Raw genomic sequence first — 18731 nt, 5'->3', positions numbered from 1 at the left:
TCAAATATACTTCCAACATCATGTTCACCAACCACACAGATGCAGACCAACTGCGGATCAAGCACTACTGAAGTTAAGATGTGCTTCCATCTACAATAACCAAAAAGTTGGATTTTTTTATGTGTGTAACAAACTGTTTAAATACTTATACGGCGGCCGATGAAAAAGCCTTCCCTCTCATGGCTGGGCAGAATTGCGGCGGTCAAAATGACAATTCTACCTCAAATTCTGTACCTCTTCCAGGCGTTACCACTCCAACCGCCCATGGGATGGCTCCGGCAAACGCAGGCAGATCTCGCCCGCTTTATTTGGCAGGGCCGGAAGCCAAGGATACGAAAGGCCTTGGCTATGCTTGCCCCAGAAGGGGGGGGGGGGGGGTTAGGAATTCCGGACTTACATAAGTATTTCCAAGCGGCGCAACTGCGCTATTTGGTGGAGTGGAGCAGGTGGGAGTCCGAAAAACCCTGGTTATTCCAGGATCAAGCGATAGCGGGACGTCCTCTTCAGGAAATCCCATTCCTTAACAAAGCAGCCCGACCGGTTAACCTCTACGCATCGTTCGTCACACGGGTCCCGTTGCAAGCGTGGGATGCCACTAGCGTGGTGCACGACCTCACCACCTTTCCCTCACCGCTAACGCCCCTAGTCGATAACCCAGACTTCACCCCAGGTATGGCAAGAGGAGCTTACTCCCACTGGCGGTCGGCGGGATGCCGCTGCCTCTGTCACGTTTATGGCCCGGAAGGCGTGCTCCCCTTCCCCCTTTTCCGACAGGAATACAACTTCCCCGAGACGGAACGCATGCGTTACCTTCAGGTTCGCCACTGGGCCCTACAGCCACAGGTGAGGGAGACTGCAGATCGGCCCTTCCGTCTGTACGAGAGATGGCTAATGTCCCGCACCTCGGATGCCAAAATTATATCTGACATTTACAAATTCCTCCAACCTCCAACAACCCATCTTTATAATCCGGGAAGGGAGCGTTGGGAGAGGGAACTAGGCCGGACCCTGAGCCATAAAGAATGGGGCCAAATATCCTACGGAGCACGACACTAGACATACCACTCGGGACTTACTGAGACCCTAACTAAGGTAACCACGTACTGGTACTATACGCCGGAACGCATTAGTGAAATGGATCATAGCCAAGACAAGAACTGCTGGCGGGGTTGCGGACACTTGGGCACATTACTGCACATCCTGTGGGACTGCCCCCTGATACAACCATATTGGACACTAGTGATTGATGAAGTAGATACACATTTCCACACCAAACTGCCCCGCTTGCCTGCCTATATCATACTTGGGCTCCCTAATCCATTAACATACCCCCTACGCTCACGTAGAGGACGCCAAATGGCTATCGCCCTAGGCTCAGCGATCCAAAACATCTTGATGCACTGGCGCACTGCGACCATCCCCTCCACTACAGGTTGGCTTCACAGGCTGTGGGGGGTGTTGGGGATGGAGAAGATGTCCCTTACACTAGCCGGAGATAAAGATTTGATGAGCTTGGCAACCATTCCGCTCCCTACTGATCACTGAATTCAGAGAACTTACATGCCCACGGTATCTCCGTTTGCTACGCCTCCGGGAACCAGGGGGAGAGGCCTAATGCTGGGGAAACTAAGGGACTGAGGCCTGACGGGACGACACAAGGGGAGACTAATTTGAGCACTGGACGGGGAGGGACAGGGGGGGGGGGGAAGAGGGGGTTTCCTCCTGGTTGGCACGATGCACCCTGCCTTACAGATCAACGCAGCAACAGACCTGATGAGTACTGGACGGTCATGATGATTTCCTTGTACCCTATCCTTACCCTTCTCATGTACATTATCGCTGTTGGTGTGATACTGTTTACTCTGAATGGTTTGCCTTCCAGGTGCAGATTTCAAATAAAGAGAGTTAAACCTAAATACTTATACGGCAACCGATAACCTTGCCCTAAGATCAGGTGCGTAGCTTGGTCAGTAAGATTGGGATGGGGAGGTGGGGGAGGGGTGAGCAGAGCTTCATATTTCCCAACAATCACACTCAGTGCTTTAAATAGAAAAAAATAAGTGCAGGTACTCATTAAATTGAGTTGGGGGCGTGGCTAGTGGGCAGGGCGAGACATGATAATAGTAACATCTATTGAGTATTCATTTTGCCAATGTATTGCCCTCAATAGTGGTCTCAAACTTTCCATATGTGCAGATTAACAGGTACATATGCTACTAAAGGGTTGTGTGAAGTACTTCTGAGAGCAATGAAAGGCGCTTCTAAACCCTGAATGCAGCCAAGCCATCAACAGCACTATTAGCACTTTCAGGGTAAAAATCATTGTACATAGCATCATTAATATAAAGTATTAGAGGCATTTCTTTTCAAATACCTCCTGGGTGTCCTGATTCTCTTCCTCTCTGATTTAGTTTCTCTCACACACACACACACACACACACACAACCAGGCAAACGCACACAAACAAGTAGACAAATAATCTCTATCGCAAATCTCTAGTCTCTCGATCCCTTCCCCACTCACTTCTCTCCCATTTGTATCCATTTCTCTTGCTGCCCCACTCTCTTTACCCCTAAGGTATCCGATAATCCTCTACTATCACTCTTTCTATTTCTAATCTGCCTTCTCCCTCCCTCTGTTACTCTTTCCAAAGCCGTCTCGAGCTCTTCCCCATCTTTATCTGCACTTACCCCTTCTGTCTCTATTCTCTCCCCCCCCTTAAACTCTCCTCTGCTCCTACTATCTCTGGACCCTCACTCTTCACCTTTCACCCCATTCACCTTCCTCTTCCCTCAGCGGAAGGCCACAGGGCCGGAGAGCTTGCAGTGGCAGGCAGTGAGCACTGCATGGTCATGAGCATGTGCAGAGTCCAGTAGGTCAGAGGAAGAATACGGTCCTCTGATGGGCAGGTCAGTAGACCTCCCCCCACCTCACCAGGGCTCCAGGATGCCACACAGGCCAACTCCACCACCTTTTCCCTGCCAAAGTCCCAGCAGGTGGAGGGGGTGGGAGTGGAATTGCAGGAGCAAGTGAGTCAGGCCTCAGTGGGAGGCCACGGTCACTTATGCAGGCTCTCTTCTCTACCACCAATTCAGGCTGAACACATCGCTGTGCCCCTGGCATCCCATGGCCAATACACTAACAAGAGGACCCAGCATGGTGGCCCGGCTGAGGACAATGAGAGCTTTGGGTGCAGAGGTACACTTGCCCCTGCGGCAGGCGCCAAACGGCAAACATGCCGCCAAATAAACGTGCCACAGCTGGCCCTCAGGCATCGGCCCATTGCCCATCTGCTCAATCCAAGTACCGGTACTCTCCTTGGCACTGGAAAAGTGCCGGTACTCAGCTTGGTAAAAACAAGAAGTGCTGGTACTCCGTACCTGTGAGAACCGGCCCATTTAAAGCACCGATCACACTGGCATATGATGCATGAGAGGGGCTTTATTGGCAGGGAAAAAGGGGAGAGATATGCGGATTGGTAGGAGTACTAAGTGAAAGAAACAAACTTTTGAGGACTTTCAAAACAGATGAGCGAGTATTATTGTGTGTATGCAAAATTCCTAGGTGAGATCCGACAGACATCACTACAGCTGACAGAAAGCAACTGTACCAACTATTCATAAGAAAATACATTTATATGGGGTGTTTAACACCCCAAACTCCCCCCTCACCCTCCGAAACTACTTCCTTGCCCAAAGTTCCGAGTCAAGATCTGGATGAGATCACCAGTCTCAGTCTGGATGAGATCACCAATCTCACTAGACACAAAAAAGTTAAAGGCAGGCAGGCTTAGCGCTCATTTGCTTTCTACCAACTAACAAGTCGGAATTTAGATAAATGTATTTTGGACAAGTAGCTTTTAGCTCTTCGATCAGTCTGTTCTGGTACTACACGCCCCACTCCCCTAATACATTTGCGCTATCTTCTTCGAGTGTATTCTTTATTCAGACCAATGAATGGACCGTTTGATCTGGGCTATATGAGTTTGATCTACCACAGTAGGCAAATGCCACTAGGCACTACAACATAATACAAACCATTTAGCTTCCTTCGAAACATACTTTTACTATTACAAACTAATTCTAGTGGAACTCAGTGCCCCCCACCCCAAAACAAAGTGCCTTGAGAACTGAACTGATTTGCTTTAGAGACCATTTAGACTGTCCCTGGTGAATAGCTTTTAACCCAAAGCCATGGTCACAGGGTCTAAACTAACAAGTATTGGCATAGCCAATAGGTCTCGCCTTTGGGACCTTATAAGTGTTTAACCATGCAACAGTAGATGTTGCACCAAGGATTTTGTGCTGGATAACTAAACGCTTATAAGGTCCCAAAGGCGAGACCTATTGGCAAGACCCCTGGCCCGACCAAGCAGACACCACCCAACGGGAGGAGACCAACCAAAGAGCCACAGCACATCGGACAGGAGCAGGGGAGCCCGGTGGGCAGGACCCATGGAACCGAGACAGAAGCCACCAAGGTAGCAGGAGGAGGAGAGGGCACTGACGCCCCGGACAAGAAAAAGCCCGCCCTCCAGGAGCAGAAGGAAAAGACCACAGGACAACCACCGAAGCTGCCCAGACAAAAACAGACCGGCACCAACAGCAGCCTGCCCCCATCAGACACGCAGCAGCCCACAGCCCCCGGAATCCCCTGGTGGACACCCAACCAGGGACCAACCAAAACACACCCCGCACAACAATGGAAGCAGTGGGAAATCTGGGCAAACAGGACGGAAGGACCGCATGCCCAAAGCACGGAAGGGAAGAAGGAGCCAGGGCCAAACAGCAAACAAAATGAAGCTGTGGCCCTGTAACATACCCCAAATGCCAGCAACACACCGGGACAGGAACACACAGCCACAAAGAAAATGGGCGCAGAATGCGCCACCACCAAGAGCATATGACCACCCAACTGAAACCACCTGGCAACTGCAGGACCAAGAGAACGAGAAGTGCCCAAAGCTGCCACGAAGTACACAGTACAGTGTATGCACTGCTCCTATCATATCTTGGAGCCGAACAACAGATGCTAATCGTAACCCAACACAATGACACTCACGCTATCGATCTCAGAAAGATGAAAGGCTGAATGGACCCGCTGGGAGTTCTAACACGTAACCATGAGTGCAAACACAGGGTCTTACAGTGGGAGCATTAGCACACAAAGCCACCAGAACCGGCATAACGACACCGCTCACCAAAACACCAAAAATAGACAAAGCAACCAGCAGGTAAGAACTGCAACAAAAGCAGTACGCAGAAGCCCAACAAACAAAGCACAAACGCGCAATCTGCCAGGACCGAAAACAATAGGGCAAAATGGGGGAAAAAATAAATAAATCAACCAATGAAAGCTGCCAGGCAAATACCAGAGCAACACGTGCCTGAAAACCCACCAGGAATGGAAATATGCACAGAAACATAAGAACACTCACCCAGAGGACGCAGGTCCCGTGGGACAGCACGACGAGATAGCAGAGTCGAAAAAGTGACAGGCAGCAGAAGAGCAGAGATCACCAAACGCACACACACACACAGCCGTAAAGCACTTTCAGTGTGGTAACGTGAGATAGAACGGAGCGCGCATGCGTGCAAGACACCGCAAACAAACAAACACGGCCAGAAAGCGGTGTGGGGAAAAGTGACTACAACCCACGTTGACCAGAAATTAGACAAAGAATACCACAAGGACATGAGCCACTCAATGGACACAAATAATGTACAGACCGTGCACCCCCGAACTGAGGAACGGGCGAGCGTGCAGCAACATTGGGACCAGGAATGCCGGAGGCAAAGGCAGCAGCATGCGGCTGCCGGGAGTGAGCGCACACCCGGCCCGGGGGAGCAGTACGGAAACATACCCTGATACCATGCAGGTGCCGGGGGCCAACAGAAGCCAAAGCAAACCACAGCACCAAAACATGCAAGGGAAACGGAGCACCGCAGAAGCCAGCACTGGCCCCCATGTTAGCAGCAGTGAATGCAGGCCAGTAAGCAGCTGCGGAACCTGAAATACAGGTGGTGCGACTTCCGGGGCAGGAAAGGCAAAGCCTTCCCGGTTGCAAGATAGAGAGTTGGCATGCCGGTGCAGCCTCAGGTGTTCAGCAAACCACAACAGGGTAGGCAGAGTCGCCATAATTTCCGCACCCGGGATAGAGTAGGCCGCAGTGAGGCCACACAGGACCCCCCCCCCCAAAAAACAATGAAGCGGAGGCGGGGGAGTAGAGGCCAGCAGAGTGAAGCAATCTGTGGTGGGGGAAAGGAATTGCAAGGCAGAGAGAGGCGCGCAAGGCTTAATGAGCCTTGACAGAAACCCACATGGCGGGTGTACGCGCACGTGAACGCAAGCTTGAGGCCAGCAAAAGCCTCTGGTAGCACTTTGATAACCCCCTTACTAAAAGTCGAGCAACAGCGCATGCGCTGTTCTAGGCTCGACCTAAAAAGGATGGGTAGAAGATAAACGAGAACCATCAACAGATGCTGGACGGTCTCATGCCCTACAGAAAAGGCCAGCTTGTGTTTAGATTATGCAGCCCATAATCAACCTCACAGTTAATAAATCTAACCTTATGTGACAAAGCCTAACCTAAATTTTCATATAACTTTGGCTTCCTGGACTGTGTGAGCTGTGCACCCCCAATTTAGTATAATCATCTCTTGATCTGGAGCACAGTGTGCCATCCAACAGCTGGGGTAGGTAGGGGTTGATTGCACAGCAACTTGAAATTTGGAACTGGTGTGAGGTGCGGCATCGAGGGCCCGCTGTTGCTTCTAGTGCTTTGGTTCTCTGCATAACCTAATTTCACTTTGACATTTAACAACAAAAGAAAGTTTGCAAAAGTGCACCCGGTCGTTTGGTGACTAGATTCACCTTTAACAATAACCTGAAGTAAATGTTTATGTATGAGTTACAGCCTCACACCGGGAGGACTTCAGGGTCTACCCCTTCTTACAAACCTGCATTAAGTTGATGTACTTTTAGTGAATTAGTTTAGGCACATCTATCTTAGGGTCCCATCACCATCTCTAGGGGTTGAGGCCTGGACTGACTTTTGTATTCTAAATTCCTGATTCTTCATTTTCTGCCAGTCAGTTGCAGATTACTGTTGTTTTAGATCTTCATTAGTCTCTAGAATGTGCTGGCATACAGAGAAAACTTTAGGAAGACGAAACGATTTGCGATGGTATGGCATCCAGGTCCCGAGCTCCAAAGTAGCCCCAGATCACTCCATCACCATGATTTACGATTGAAACATGATTGTAATATACCCCATTTGTTTTTTTGTTTACATTACAGAACACCACCACTTGATCTCCATGTGGAGGACACCGTTCCAGAGGGTTTGATTATTTTAAGAGTTGTGAAAGCTTAAAAGTTGTGCAAAAATATTCTTTGGGGGGGGGGGGGGGGGGGAGTTTTTTTTCTTGTTAGCCTTCACCAAAACCTGTATTTGTTCAGTTTTTTTTACTAACAGTGAACTGAACATTGAACAGTGTTGGCAGGTCAGAATAACAGAGGCTCTTTGTTGCGACTACATTTTGCGGACCCACTCTCTCCTGGGTAGAGTGGCAACAATTTTTGAACTTTTCCTATTTAAAAAACATTTCACTGTGGAAAAGATGGGGTTAGTATGGTTAGGAAATTGCTTTATAACTGCTCCCCTACAGAGGAGAAGCAACATGCCTTAGTCGGCCATAGATCTCCTTTGTTGCAGGCGTTTTACCACAAACCTGAATGGTCCTCACCAGACTGACAGTTTCTGATTTCGTGTTTAAACTGAGGTGGCAGCACTTTCTGGTCAGTAATCATTTACGCTTGTTCAGCAGTAATGTATTCCAATTAACTTCTTAACTCAAAATCTGTAAGGGCGCTTTATTTTTCCACACAAATCTGAATCTTGGCCAGTTGTCTGTATTAATACATACAGCCTGGTTAGCTGAGAAGGCCCAACATGTCACTTAACAACATTCACCAAAGAAATGCACTACTGCCCTAATAAGGTTAATTGCACCTCGAGTTTTTTAAGTGGTATGGGGCACACAAACTTCACTCATAAATGTACATTAAAAATTAAAAGAGTACGCTAACAATGTAAACGCTGGTCTATAAAACAGCATGGCTAATCCACCTCATCATGCCCAAGGGGGTTATCAATGCTGTGACAATTTTTAAAGACAGGACAGGTGAACAGCAGTGAGAATTTTGAATGGGCAGGACAGGTGAACAGACTACGCCTTTATCTTGAGTGGCTAATGTACCTATACTTTAGGTCTGACAACTTCCTGTTTTTTTTGGACTGCAATCAGAGGGTATTATATCAGTCAGATCTATGGGACATCATGGACCAACTGACTTCCAGTGACATTACACAGTTGACCATGTGTCACACTCATGTCCTTTCCAAGGCTTGCTATCTGCTGCTGTGGAGACAGGATAACGTAAATCAGGAAAACTACTTAAAGTCAATACATCGTTTACAGATTTTAACACAAGAGCAAAGCTGCACCACCACTCAATACTTAGGGAAATCACTTATTGAAGCTATTCCCAAACAGTCAAGTTATTCCAAAATGTCATTTATTCAATTTCAAAAAGAGTTGTAAAAACAAGATCATGAACATCAGTTATTGACAGTGGTACAGCCGACACGTTTCGTCCTTGAAAAGGACTTTTTCAGGGCAATTAATCCCCGTATGGTAGGGGATAACACGGTTAACAGAAATGTGGATCCAATAAGAACTCAAAACACCGAGATTCACCTTCAAGATCCCAATTGATAACAATCCATCATATCTATCATTGTTTACAGTCTTAACACTATTAAAGCCAATGACTAAATTAGTCGACACCATAGGTACCCATGAAGCGCCAGAGGGAGTAACGCTCACCAAGAATTTATGTAAATATGTAACAAGTTTGAGCAGACCATGCTGCGTCCTCAATGTAGTCAAATTTACAAAGTGTGCAACCATGCAGAAACAAACACTCATACAGGAAAGATTTTACCATCATTTCAGTGTGAAAGGAAGTCAACGCAAATAGGACCAACATTTTCAGATTCATAACTTAGTGTGGCATTGGCCAGTTCACTTGGTTTTATTTAGGTTTTCTATCTACTCTGTCACTTCTCTTCCAAAATCAACCTATATTCTGTCCTGAATATGAAGCGGAATTAATCCGGGTTCTCTCTCGTTTACTGAAGAATTATTTTAGTATGTCCGAGAAAAGCAAAATCTGTTAAGAACTTGAACACTACATCTAAATGAGTTACCTTTCAGAAAAAAAGATAACAAACAAGCTTTCATTCAATTGATTTAGTCACCAAAAAGTATGCACACCTCAATATAGAGCGGGGAGGTCAGATAGCAACTCCTGAATGGCCATCTGCATAAAGTACCAAAGTTCTGACACTGCCTAGAACAATTATGAACATTGCATTATCTATATGCAAGTGACTTGTCCCAGAAAAATCTAAACACCAATCTAGATTGGTAGAGAGAAATTAATTCCGTTTTTAGTATTTAATTATTAATTGTATGGTTGTATGATATTACAACGCATTCCGATGCGTTACAACGCAAATGCCTTCCCCGCACAATCTTTAGCACGAATATTTCTTTACCAAGCATATTTTTACAACGTTTTTCGTTGTAAATGCATGCATTGTATGGGCATACTCTTGTTAAAGGTTATTCCCCTACCCCTAAACCCTCCTTACAGATACCCCCCCCTGCAAGCTAAAATCGGACCCCTTCTTTTTTTTTTTTATTCTAAAATTCCCCTTACCTCTCTACTTTGTCTCGTCTGTAGTAACAGTATCATGTAGTAATGGCGAGAGGCCACATTTGACTTTCCCACCCAACTAAACATTTTTCAAATGACAATCTCCAAAGTGAATGCAATTCAAATAAGTGTTTGAAACTGTGTGCTCAATGTCTTTCCAAAGACCATTCAACTGTTGCAACTAACTTTTGCAGTATACTACACCTATAAACACACCATATTTCCAAGTATTTTGGAGATACCTAGCGGGATGTGATGAATGGAGAACGAAACTGTCACTAAAACATCCACTTCCTTAAAAGTAAAACCATCACGTGCTAACAGCATCTCAATAGAATGAAAAAAAGGAAATAGAAACTGTACGTGAATGGAACAGTCCTGTATGATTATTCAACACTGCCGTAGGTGAAGAATGGCTGAAGTGTGACAAGAACTGAAATTAAAAAATAAATTCCCATCATTTTGGGGGGGGCGGGGAGGTTACAGAATCGAATGACTAAATACACACAGAAATCCTTCTGAAGCACACACGTGTACTAAACGAATGCCACTGTCCATCGTAAGGCAGCAAATACACAGATATGCGATTTTCACGGATTAATCGGATTGTGTGTAATAGAACAATGTTATTTAGTAGACAGCGCATACTTCCTAAATCGTCTTTGACGCCTCACTCAAAAGGCGGCGTTCAGGCAGGACAAAAATATCCTTAATGCTAAATGTTAAATACTGTAATTGGAGAAAGGAGTACAGCCTATTGAGGACACTGTTGTCACTGAAAACAATAGTTACTCTAGCCTTATAAAAGAAAGCGCTGAACTGCTGACCACTGGTGGGGGGAACGCTGATAAAAGACCATGTGCAGTCACTCGGTGGGAGGCTGCGCTAAATGTAAACCATGGAATTGAATTCAATTCAAGAGAGATACCCCGTCAGGTCCAACAATAGACTTAAGCACGCATCAAAAGGAATGGAATTAACCCAGATTACCAATCACAAAACCTTTTTCTGATGCAATGTTATGAATGGAAAGTTTTAGCTGATAATGGAGAAATGCCCTGCCTGCGGAAAGTAGAGGGCTCCACGTTTCTGACCCTTACTGAAACAAAGTGAGCCTTCTCGGTCAAATAAAAAACATAAGGGTGTGCTCCTAACCATTTTTCATGACTGACCCAGTACAAGAAGCCATACAGAAAATCCACGGACTCTCCCGAGACTAGACAGCCAGCGTCGTGCCACACCGACAATCCATCCCTATATTTTCAACTTGTTGAGTTGTAAAGACGGGACTAAAAACCATCAACGTAATTCCTAGCTTTACTCCAGCTTTCGAGGCAATGTCAACCTTACATGAACAAAGCAACGCACGTTTATGAATAAACCAAGCAAAGCGAAAAGTGCACCTACAAAAGAAAGGCACAACAAATGCTTCTGTATGGTGCAACCCCTATATTAACAGTAGAAGATAATGAGCTGAATACACCGTATTTCCAGGGACCACTTCTCACCAAATGACTTACAAGTTGCATACAAAGTTACCCATACCAGTCACGTGGGAGTAATGACATACTGTCCTATAAGTGAGAGTAGAATGCGTGGCGAGCCAACGTAGGCCCCGGGTTGGATAACCAAAGTAATCCGAGTATGCGGGCAGGCGAGCTTGTTTTGTTTTAGGTGAAAGGAGAGAAATAACCGGAAAGTTATGCATTGGTGTAGATCAACATCCAGAGTTCAGACACGCTTTGAATAATGCAGTTCAAAAGGATGCCTCAACTGAGGTCCTAGACCCTTGAAAACTATCCACATATTTAACGTGTATGTAAACAAAGTTAAATCACTTAATACATTAGCCAAGATTTGTAGTGGACAGTAAACGCAGAAATGTTGCCTTTTCAAGCAGATCATGACCAACGATGTATTAAGATGTTTGAGCGAGCATCTATAGACATGTACCGCCGTGGGCCTGTCTGGTTATGGGTCGGCAGGCAAAGTGCAAACATAATATGTTATGGATAATTCAACCGGCTACCAACAAAATGTCGTAAATCTGGAACTATGTGCCCAGAGTGGGACACTTTTTAAATGATCTGGCACGACGTGTAGTTCTATGCAAATAGTGACAACTGTTCGGTCGGGAATGTTTTTTAAGCTTAAAAATCAAAGCAATAAAAAAAAAAGTTAAACTGCAAGATATTAACAATGTAATTAATGTCAAATCAATTGAAACACGTTAATAAAATAGGTGCTACGTAAAAACGGCGCAACGCAAAGTACTTAGTGCCAATGGTGAACATGAGTGCGCTAGTGCTAATTACAGAGAATAATCCATCAACACGATTGACTAAATAGTAAAACTATTTCTAATCGAGGCTCATGACACAAATTCCGTGTACATGTTGGGTACCAAACTATGGCAGTCAAGAATGTACAGAGGTCACGCGTGATTTTTCGGTGATCCTGTGATAGTGACGTTACTTCCTCAACGTTTGTCCTGCTGAAAACGTACTACATTGTTGACTGTCAGTGTAGTACATGTACTCGAAATTTGAATAATTGAGACTTGAAATGGTTTTACTACTTCGTTAACATGGGTGATGTATTCTTTGTACTGAGCAAAAGTGTGTTAATGTTCACCATTGTCACCAATCACTGTCGTTTGGTCATTCAAGTGATGCGATAATAACCGTTTAATTTTGAGAATAGAAGTAATATTTTATGATTTGCTTTAGAATTTAAGATTAAACATCTTTACAGATAGAACGACCATCGTAGTTTGGATACAATGAACCCAGGGTATCGGGTGGATCTCCTTATACAAATAACGAAAATGAACGAAGTGGAATCATATTTTATGTGCATATGCAATTAAGCAGAGTCACTGTCACCTTTGTGTGTACGAAGTAATACACAGATCTTGTGACTGTCCTTACAGAAAGATGCGAAAGCAACACCCCCAGAAGCCACTGATAATCAGTACAAATACCGAGGAACAGAGCCCCTCGTCAGGCTTTATTCAAGTAACCAAGCCATGGCCCTTACGGAGGCCCACCACTGCTTTATCCTTGAGCAAAGAGCGCTTCAGACAACGTCCACGTTAGGTTTAGACTTGCGCTTCCTTCCTCTGTCTGCCGTACAAGTGTGTCCCGCACAGACAGAAGGGCCCTCAACAAGTTGTAAGTGGACCTGTATCGCTCGTAGGTGCCAAGCCAGCGAGGTTTCACGTAAACCTTCAACCAGTTCCAACATATAAAACAAAACAATTACTTTAATAGATCTGCTTATAACTGGAAACCACATGTCCCAGAATGCAAAGTGCTCTCCTTCTAAAAGCGCCAGAACTGACTGAAGGTGTCACATGACTCGAAAACACTTGACAACTAGAAAGGAGTCCAAACAACTGCAATGCTTTATTCAGAGGCTTTGGGACATCACACAGGGGCTTGTGGCGAAACCACTAGGATGGAGAACAACACGAGGACAGGGCCGTTACCGGCGCTCGCAAGGTTCTCATCCGCACGTGGACTGCTTCCCCATTGGTTGAGCTTCTCAGCGCGCCTCACCTCGGCCTGCTTGCGTGCTGCGTTGTCCGGGCTGAGCAGGCTGCCCAACAGAAGGAAGAACTGCTGCTGCTCCTCCATGGCTGCCTAACTCAGAGAGACTGGAGCAGGGGGAGAGACGGGGGACACCGGCGCGGCCGCCGCGACCTCTCACCTCGCGCTGCCCGTTCATTGGCCAGCGCACATACGTCTTTGCCTGTTTATTGGTCGCATGTGGTAAATGCTGCGGTCACCCCTATTGGCAGAAGAATTAGTGCGAAGTCGACGCGTATTCTGATTGGACGAAAGGGACTCGAGACGTGAGTTGAATGGTTCTGGTCGCGGCTCCCAGGCTTAGGAGGGTGGGCAGTAGCTCTTTAGGGGCGTGGAAGTCTCGAACTGGCGGGGAAGTGGGTGACGTCTTCGCGCAGAAATGCTGCTGCTGTCCAAAGCGCGGGAGAAGCTGGGGCCACCGCCTCGCCCTACTCATCATTGGCGCGCGCGCGCGCTGTAAACGGCTGTCGCGTCATTCGCGTCCCCACTGTGACGAGAGGGCGCGAGACCAGTGCGTCACTTAAGTAGTCTGGACTCTTCAGGCTATAGTCTACGGGCGAAGTGTAAGGGTTGCACTTACATTTGGAACGACTGATTTACCATCTTGCTTGGCTGACGTTGATGCGAAACTAAAACTAGGCTGGGCTGCAGTACATTACATCCCATTGACTTATGTCCCCAAATAGCTAATGACATATTTTTGGCTTGCACCTGAAATGAAATTATGTAAAGGGAAATTTATAGGTATGCTCTCCTTTCAGGTGCCTCTGAAGTATGGCAGCTTCATCATCGGTTTCTACCAGGCATACTAGGATAGAGGCGCAACTAGAGCCACATTTCGGGGGGGGGGGGGGGGCAGAGGCGCAACTAGAGCCAAATTTCGGAGGAGAGGGAGAAAAATCATTCCAGCAATAGGCAGAGTGGAGATGCAGGGGTTCTAAGAAGGGGTGAAAAAAACAAAGCCTCCTTAATAAGTAAATGGTCTTTTAAAGACCTGTGAAGTGCTCTGGTGCGGCTGCAATAAGAAGACGGACGCTGACCAGTCATCCCACAGCAGCTCAAAAATTGTGTGTGCGTATGTGTGTCAGCCGGGGAAGCGGTTTCGGCCTGGACTGACACACAAGGAGGGGGAGGAAGGGCTGAAGCCCTTTGAGCCCTTGTGGTCGTTGCGCACCTGTCCTAGGAGTAGGTTGCTGCCTGCTCCCCGCTGAGAGAAAGAGCGGGAGAAGGAGGCGCAAGGAGGTTCTACGATTGCTGAGGCTATGTAAACACAGCCTTGTACAGTTATGAGATTTATAGGCCTATCACAAAAAAAGACAGTAATTAACTTGACAGATTTTAAACACACAGAAGAAGAAACTAATATACTTTCATTAGGTTTATCCTATTGTACATGGACTAATTTTAGCTATAGCGAACCCCCCATTGACTTTTTCAAGTTTGTCTGCTTTCACAACCTAGCCCCCTATTTTTTTGTGCCCTTTGACTAAGCACTCCTTTGCCCCTTTTTGGGGAAAGATCCAAGTTATATTCGCTGGAGTCTCAGCATACCCGCTGAGAGAGTCCACAGCGCCAAGGGAGCCACTCAAAATTGAGGTATGGTATGGCACCCCTTGCCAAAGCACTCCCTCTCCCCTTTTTGGGGAAGGATCCAGTAAATAGGCCTTGGAGTCTCAGAGACCCCTCTGAGAGAGTCCACTGCGCTTAGGGAACCTCTCGCAACAGAGATGGGAAATTATACCACTCCTCCAGGGATCACAGCTTCTGGACTTTGGGCACAGCTTTGACTCATCTACCGGTTTGTGTCCCTGTCACCCTTCCCCTCCTCTTGCCATGCTGTGTCTCTAACCTTCCACTCCTCTTTCCCTCCTCCACTCTCTGTCTACTTCCCCTGCTCTTACCCCCCACTCCCCTGAATATCTCCCCTTGCCAGCTTTTTCCCCTACCTATATGTTCCTTTTTGTTTGTCTCAACCTTACTTGTAACTAAAATTGCCATGCTCTAATAACTGTGTAACCTTTGTTAAGCTGTAACCTGCAATTTATTGTCTGATACCCGTGTAAAGCGCTCTGATACCTCTGTGTCTAGCAAGCGCTATATAAAACCTTAAATAACTAAGGGACAGTAGATGTTATCAAAAGATGCCGCAAAGTAACCCCCTAGAAGTGAAAAACAAGTATAAAGATCTTGCAAGATGGAGAGGTTTGGGCATGATATCCAAGGGGGAATACATGTATCTAAAAGTAGGGAACCATGTTACACAGATCTTGTATCACATCCCCAAGGTGCACATAAACAAAGAGGTACTACCTGGCAGGCCCATAATTTCTGCAACAGGTAGTTTTTTTTAATCTACCTCTAAATACCTGGATCACTTTCTGAAAACTTAGTGTGGAAGGAGTCATTCCTCCTGATTACGCTTGATGTAACATCTCTATACACAATTATAATACATGATCATGGGTTGCGAGCCATGAAAAACTACCTTAATACACTACCCATTGCACTGTATCATCATTCAGGGATGTTGGTAGAGATGGGTAGACTGTTTGGAAAACAACCTTTTTATGTATAGTAGTGAGACATTCAAACAGATGCGAGGATCGGCAATGGGCACCTGTTTCGCTCCCAGCTATGCTAATTTGCATGTGGGCTGGTGGGAGGAGCAGGTGCTCAGAGTCAAATATGCCAGGGAGTGGAAAGAGAATGTCATTGTATGGATGAGATTCATTGATCATCATTTTTTATGCTGGGACGGTACAAAGGAATCAGCCCAACATTTCATTATGGAATTAAACAACAATTTCTTGACTCTCAGATTCACAGAGACGATCAGTAGGTCACAAGTCTCCTTCCTTGACTTAGAAGTGTACGAAAAGACAATATAGTTCATACCCATACATTCAGGAAGTTCATGGCGGGCAATTCCATCTTGCACGCCAGAAGTTTTCAACCCCAGAAATTGAAGAAGACCATACCCCACGCTGAGCACCTCAGAATGAAAAGAAATTGTAGTGAGGTATCAGCTCTGGCGGAAGCCCAGAATAGCTTCACTTGGAGATTTACCCAGAGAGGCTATGGTTCTCAAGTTTTAGATCAGCCATTAAACAATGTAAATTAAATCAGGAGGGAGGTGCTGCTCCTACCAAATGAATCAAATAGAGTTGACAACAGGAGAACGAATGAGGAGATACGCATTATCACTGGATATAGTGCTTAACATACATGGGTGAGAGACTGTTTGATTAAGAACTGGTATTTAGTGAAGAGGGACCATATTTTAAGTGCTGTGATTCCTCTCAGAACTCTAATTATTTTCAAGAAAGCAAGGTGGATGAGACAGGATCTGGTGAACAGCAGCCCAGAAGTTGGAAGTATGGAGGGATGGTTAAAAGCAAGTCCTGGCTTCCACAAATGCCTTAAATGTAAGGCCTGCGAGATTGCTTGTAATGAGAGGCAAGTTACATCACCTCACATGAAGAGCCTATGGAAGATCAGAAGTTCCTTGAACTGTAGGAGTAAATTCGTGGTGTACATGTCCCAAAATGTACATGGGCAGCACCATTCACATGGTGCATGTACGGATATTACAGCACTTAAGGGCAGTCAAAAGTAATGATAAAAGCTACCTGGTTGCCCGATACATCATTGAAGTGCATAAAGGTAATGTGAATGACCTCACATATTTTGTGATAGACCAAGTAGCAAGAATGAGAAGGGGAGGTAATTGTAATCATAAATTGCGACAGCTAGAATGCAGATACATACTGTTGTTCAACACCAAAATTACGTCAGGATTAAATTTAGAAGAGGATTTACATGTTCATTTAGGGTTCTAGTGGTATACATGGTCAGGTTTTTAATTGTCAGTAGGGAATTACAGGTCACATGAAAACAATAAATTTATGAACGATAAAGTTTGGGAATCAATGTAGGCCATAAGTAGTATTGAAGTTTCATATGTATGTATGTATTTTAATGCTTATTAAGCGCAGCTGTCACCCAGCGGGTATCCTGGCGCTGAGATCAGTTCCACCATCTGCTCTACCATTTATTCTGCTCTAGGGAAGAGAAAGGTTTTAAGGTCCTTTTTAAATAAAATCAAATTTTGACTGCTCCTCAGTGTTAAAGGTAGAGTGTTCCACATTGTGGCGGCCGTAAAACTGAAGGCGCGGCCGCCCATTCTCACTCTGTTTATTCTTGGGATTTTCACTAAGAACGCTGAGGCGGATCTCAGAGGTCTGGCAGCCTGATACCACGAAAAGAGGTTTTGCAGTGGTATTGGTCCTTGACCATGCAGTGCACCAAAAATCAGGCACAAAGCCTTATAGGAGATCCTCTGCTGGACCGGTAACCAATGTAAGATTGCCAGAGCTCCGGCAGAAGAAGCCGAGCGAGGCAAGGTTAGGGCTAGTTTAGCCGCCATGTTTTGAACCCGTTGTAATTTATGGATCAAAACCTTTGGGGCTCCTAGAAGTAGTGCGTTGCAGCAGTCTAACCTACTGAGGATGGTACTACGCACTACTTCTACTCTGGCTTCCCGCGGGAGAAGCGGCAGTATCTTCCGTAGAGCACGGAGCAGGCCCATACATGTCCCAACAGTCCTGTTCACCGAGACGTACAATTGCAGGTTCGGCTCGAACATGACTCCCAGATTGCGGGCCGAATCTGCTGCCTCCACCGAGCCTGGAATGGAACTAGGCCAGAAGTCTTCCGGCAATGGGCGAGGGAGTCGGTCTGAAGAGCAGTGCAATATCTCCGTCTTTGCGCCATTGAATTGGAGTGAATTGGCTTGCAACCACTCTGCTGTGGCCGACATACACTGATGGAAAGTGTCCCTCGACACTGCCTCTGAACCCTCAAAAGAAAAAATCAATTGGGTATCATCGGCATAGTTGATGACTTGAATACCGAAAGACCTTATAAGTTGTATCAGGGGGCGGAGGTACAGATTAAAAAGAATCGGACTTATCGCCGAACCCTGGGGGACACCCTGGTTCACCTGGCGTATGGCAGAACGGAAAGGTGGTAGTGTTACTGCCTGTTGTCTGTTATCCAGATATGATGATAACCAGGCTAGTGCCGAGCCCGTTATTCCCGCATTACCGAGACGGCCCAAGAGGACCTCATGGTTCACCGTGTCGAACGCAGCCGACATGTCAAGCAGTACTAAAAATGCTGACTTGCCCCTGTCGACACGCGTTCGCAGATCATTCAACACGGTAACCAGAGCAGTCTCAGTACCGTGGCCCGGTCTGAAGCCAAATTGAGCTACATCCAGACTGGAGTTGGATTCCAGGAAGTTGGCCAAGGCTCTCGTAACCCACTTCTCTAAGATCTTTATCGCGAATGGTA

At 46.1% G+C, this 18731-nt stretch overlaps 1 protein-coding gene across 1 annotated transcript in view; it reads right to left on the bottom strand.

The window, feature by feature from the left end:
* The window catches only part of IPO5 (importin 5), a 446703-nt gene extending 433188 nt beyond the window's left edge, over nucleotides 1-13515 (bottom strand). The window contains exon 1 of the mRNA XM_078657510.1: nucleotides 13347-13515. Coding sequence (XP_078513636.1) covers nucleotides 13347-13424 — 78 coding nt within the window. The 5' untranslated portion in view covers nucleotides 13425-13515. The remainder of the gene's footprint in view (nucleotides 1-13346) is intronic.
* Between the last annotated feature and the right edge of the window lie 5216 nt (nucleotides 13516-18731).

The sequence above is a fragment of the Lissotriton helveticus genome, chromosome 8 (assembly GCF_964261635.1).
Source record: "Lissotriton helveticus chromosome 8, aLisHel1.1, whole genome shotgun sequence".
Lineage (NCBI taxonomy): Eukaryota > Metazoa > Chordata > Amphibia > Caudata > Salamandridae > Lissotriton > Lissotriton helveticus.
The sequence above is the reverse complement of the archived record's forward strand: the minus strand, read 5'-3'. Positions and strand labels throughout refer to the sequence as shown.